This window comes from Mus caroli, chromosome 8 (genome assembly GCF_900094665.2).
Source record: "Mus caroli chromosome 8, CAROLI_EIJ_v1.1, whole genome shotgun sequence".
NCBI lineage: Eukaryota > Metazoa > Chordata > Mammalia > Rodentia > Muridae > Mus > Mus caroli.
The window spans coordinates 27676350-27681282 of NC_034577.1; the positions used below are offsets into that span (position 1 = coordinate 27676350).

The 4933-nt window shown below is 46.5% G+C and overlaps 1 protein-coding gene across 2 annotated transcripts in view; it reads right to left on the minus strand.

Moving 5' to 3' along the window:
* Positions 1 to 2010, minus strand: part of Ubxn8 (UBX domain protein 8) — a 22640-nt gene extending 20630 nt beyond the window's left edge. For both annotated transcript variants that reach the window (XM_021169930.2, XM_021169929.2), the window contains exon 1: positions 1543 to 2010. In XM_021169930.2, the coding sequence (XP_021025589.1) occupies positions 1543 to 1630 (88 nt within the window). In that variant the 5' untranslated portion in view covers positions 1631 to 2010. The remainder of the gene's footprint in view (positions 1 to 1542) is intronic.
* Positions 2011 to 4933: the final 2923 nt, after the last annotated feature.

The window sequence follows — 4933 nt, forward strand, 5'->3', positions numbered from 1 at the left end:
CTTACTCAGCTACTCAGGGCGCCATGATCCTCTACCCCTGCGTGGTGTATGACCATGGGCCCGAGAACGCTCTCGAATAAAAATCCTCTTGCAAGTTGCAGCAAGATCGTTTCTTGTGGGTGATTTTGGGGTGTCGCCTCTCCTGAGTCAGAACGTGAGGGAGTCCTCACGTTGTGGGTCTTTCACTTTAATCCCAGCACTCGGGAGGCAGAGGCAGGTGGATCTCTATGAGCTCAAGGCCAGCCTGCTCTATAAAGTGATTCCAGGGCACCAAGGGCTGTTACACAGAAAAACGAGAGAGAGGGAGAGAAAGAAAGAAAGGAAGGAAGGAAGGAAGGAAGGAAGGAAGGAAGGAAGGAAGAGCTGGAGAGATGGCTAAGCAGTTAAGAGCACTGACTGATCTTCCAAAGGTCCTAAATTCAATCCCCATCAACCACATGGTGGCCCACAACCATTCATAATGAGATCTAATGCCCTCTTCTGGTGTATCTGAAGACAGCTACTGTGTGTTCTTACATATAATAAATAAATCTTTTAAAAAAAAAAGATCAAAACCACCTCCAATTAGTCACTGATCGTCCTCAATAAATCACAGTGCTCTCCAATGTAAGGATTTTAACAGTACTGTAAACTCAAGTACCCCCTTACTTTGTAGGTTCTACAGAAGGTGATTAACTGATAAGAACTTTTTAGACTATGGAGTGGTTCAAATGTTGCAGGTCCAGAGCCTAACCATGGATTATTATGGGCTTTAATTAGCCCCCTTAATAGTCACTCATTGTTCACCTCTACGCCTGACCTAACTATGCCTATCACATGGAACCTACGCAATAATTAACTTAGCCCACACCCTTCCACCAATCCAAAAGTTTGTTACTTTGTGAGCACCTGAGCCCTCTGCGAGACGTTTTCCTACACGTTGCTGTAACTCATCTCCCTGATGGACCTACATATATTTGAGGTGTTTTGTGACATTTTTTGGCTGTTACAATAAAAACTTTATGGAACCGTGGAACCGAGTATTTGAAGGAACCCAAATCCGTATTCTCAGAACACCACGGACATTTAGATTCGATTCCAAAATAAACTCTGACCTGCTCTGGAGCAGAGCCTTGTTTTTTTAGGCTAACGGTACCTACAAGTCGTCGTGGCAGTAGTGGAGAGTGAGATTGCAAACAGGGTCTGACTTAGAATAAGAATCTCATAAATGATATTTGGGGACTCCTTTCGTCCATTCCTTGATCATGACACAAAGGCTTTCACCTGAAACATGGCTCAGCTATCAGCTTATTTATTTCCGGCTCTCGTTACTCTTAGAGGCGGAACAGTTCCTATCTGTCCCCGCGCTTCTCACTCCGGTCCCTTTCCAAGCCGACCCTGGCCAGAGGAAGAGAACTTTTTCCCGCGGAAATGGAAGCGGCTCCGGAAGAGGGGCGGGCGCGATGGATTCTGGGGATTGTAGTCAAAAGCGCGCGGAGGTCCGCGCGGCTCAGGTGACAACACCCCAGCTGGGAGCACCGAGAGGAGAAAGGCAACACTTACCGAGACTCGGGATCCCGCGCCGGAGCTCCAGACACAAGAGAGGGAGAGCAGAGAGCAAGAAAAGGCCAACGACGCCACGAGAAGCCATGGCGCGGAGGGCTCGCCGGGCGCAGTGCCCGCCCCTTCCGGCCGTGCCTTCCGCGAGCTCGCCGCGGAGGCCTCAGGCTGGGAGGAATGGAGGGAGGTTGCTATGCCCTGGGGCTGGGGCGCGGGCGGGGATGCGATTGCTCAGACGGCGCGGGTCATCTCCTTCGGCTGGGGCGGTCCCCGTCCTGTGGATCTGAGGGTGGTCACGATGACAGTGGCTTATCAGACTGTGCAGGTCTAAAAGATGGTGCTCAGAAGACTGAAATGACTTAAAGGGGGCGGTTGACGCTGCGAGGCCCCGTGGCCTTGTGGCCCTTGGGGGTAACAGGGCGTTTGGTTCCTAGCTAACTAGTTACTAAGCAACTTCTTTCCCTAACAGGTCCTGCGGGAAGCTTAAAAGTGGGGTGTGCTGCCTAGTGCCTGTTCCTGCCCCACACCCGCTTGGAGATTTCCCTAGACCTGCCCCCCCCACACACACTATTCTCCCTGTCAATGCCTACACGTGTTACTGTTATGACTTAACCATGGCCTCACAGTGACTTCCCTGCCACTCCATGACTCAGCTCTGGTAACTTAGGAGTTCAGGTATAGAGGGCCTTCCCACTGACAAGATTCCCAACTTGGCAAGTCCTCAACCGCCAATACCCCCAGTCGCTCTTCAGTTTAGCTTAAGTTCCAAGTATGTGTAAGTTACTGAATTTGCCCTAAAAAAACTCAGCTCTGGGATACATGTCCTGTACAGAGACTATATGACGTCTGGTGCCATGATAGGAATGTGTGCATATAGCATATAGGAGAAGAATTTCCTGACGAAATAGTGACTAAAGTGTGAAGGTTTGGAGTTTGGACTTCAGACACTTTTAACCACAGCACTAGGGAGGCAGTGGCAGGTGAATCTCTGAGTTCAAGGCCAGCCTGATCTACAGAGTGAATTCCAGGACAGCCAGAACTGCACAGAGAAACCCTGTCTTGAAAAAAACAAAAGAAAAAAAAGTATACAGAGGAGAGGCCAAGACCTTGGAACAGTGAGCCCTAAATGGGTGAATATGAAATCCTTCCCTCAGGGAACCCCAAAGGAGCAGAGGCAGAAAGAGTAAGAGCCAAAAGGGATGAAGGGCACCAAGAAAACAAGGCCCTCCAAAGCAAAAAAGGTCGATAAATATGTGAACTCAGAGAACTGAGGCAGCATGCACAGGGCCTGCGTGGATCTTCACCAGATAAGCTCCTAGAGCCCAAAGAAATGCACAGCTGTCCCCATCCTTAATCCAGCCACTATCTCCAACTGATAACCACTTGCAAATGAAAATTCTCTCTCCAGGGAAGGCTCACTTGAAAAACACTTGCGATGGTAAACTGAATGGCCAGCAGTGGATGGCCAAACAACCTTAGAGGTTCCTGCTCTTGAAATGTCATATCAGAGTCCTGCCTTTTTTTTTTTTTTTCTTACCTCTTTTTACCCTAAAGTTCCTTTGTGTATATTTTACGGCTTCCAGTTTAGTGTTTTTATGGAATTCCCAAGTGTGCCAACATGAGGCTTTGATTCTTACACTCTCTCTTGGGCTCTTCCCCTTCCGTTTGTTATGTCTGATTCTGATGTATTAGTTCTATTTTAATTATCCTTTAGAAGCCTGTTTCATATTGACAGGAAAGGAGTGGATCCAGGTGGGATGAGAGGTGGGGAGGACTAGGGGGAGGAGAAACTGTAATCAGGATATAATATGTGAGGAGGGGAATTTTATGTATATGGTGTTATGCCTGTATCCCCTGGAACTTGTGAGCCACAAGTGGGCGCTGGGAATCAAACCTAAGACCTCTGGAAGAACAGCCGGTGCCCTTAACCACTGAACCATCTCTCCAACCCCCAAAATGTACTTTCTTTCTTTCTTTTTTTTTTTTTTAAGATTTATTTATTTATTATATGTAAGTACACTATAGCTGTCTTCAAATGCGCCAGAAGAGGGCGTCAGATCTCATTACAGATGGTTGTGAGCCACCATGTGATTGCTGGGATTTGAACTCAGGACCTTTGGAAGAGCAGTCAGTGCTCTTAACCCTAAAATGTACTTTCAATAAAAGGAAAAAAAATTTAAGAGTACAATGGCAAATTGGACCTAGGGCCATTGGAGATTGCTTTGTAAATAGGCTATGAATCTTATTACTGAGTATGGTAGTAACAGGCAAGAGGATTGTGACTGGTTCAGGCCCCAGTGTGATCCTGTTCAAAAATAAATAGCAACAAAAAAACTTTAGACTCAAAAAGTTCAAACTAGGAGGGCACAGTCTCAAGTCAGTAATGAGAAGGAGGCCATTTGAATTAGAACAGGATAGATGGGTTACACGGCTGGGTTGACTCAGACAGATGCTCCCACTGGGGCCTGGTTGATTCTACATGAAGACAGAAGGAATTCCTTCAGTTCTCACCAGCTCCATTTTGTTCTGCATTCCTTCTGTTTGTTTCCTTCTTCCTGGGTTACTAGATTAGTCTAGTGATGACACCAGCATGTCTGGTTTTAGACCATGAAATACAAATTCCAGGTCTGGGGAGATAGCTCAGTAGTTAAGAGCACTGACTGCTCTGCCAGAGATCCTGAATTCAATTCTCAGCAACCATATGGTGGCTCACAACCATCTGTAATGGGATCGGATGCACTCTTCTAGCGTGTATCTGAAGACAGCGACAGTGTATTCATATAAATAGAAGATAAAGAAATTGTCAAAACTAAAAGATAATTAAAAAAAAATACAAATTCCAGCCTGGCAAGATAGCTCAATGGGTAACACCTGAGTTCATTCCAGAACCCACAGTGGAAGGAGAGAACCAACACTCCCGAAAGTTGTTCTCTTGACCTACACACGTATGCACACCTGAGAGTGTTCTCAGCATAGACAACCAGCACTTCCTGCTTCCATTGGCTATAATCCCCCAGCACCATGGCCACCACATCCTTACTCCACAGAACAGAAGACCACAGTGATGGTTCCACTAAGTCAAGCTTCTCAATGGAGGCAAGTGTAATAGTGCTTTGACATGATCTCATCCGTAACTCCAAGAAAAAGGAAAAGGTGATTGTTAGAGCCCTCTGTAAGATGGAGTAAAGGGTGTTTGTTAGAGACCTCTGTAAGATGGAGTGGTTTAAGGTGACCTTTTCATGATAGAGCTCTGGTTGTTAATAGTTTGAGACCAACAAGGTAAAGAAATGGAAGTCAGATTTCCCACTCCCTTTTGGGTTGTTGGGAATTGAATCCAGGCCTGAACTCTATCCCCAGCTCTGTTGGTTTTTCATAAGAACAGGGAGTTAGGGAT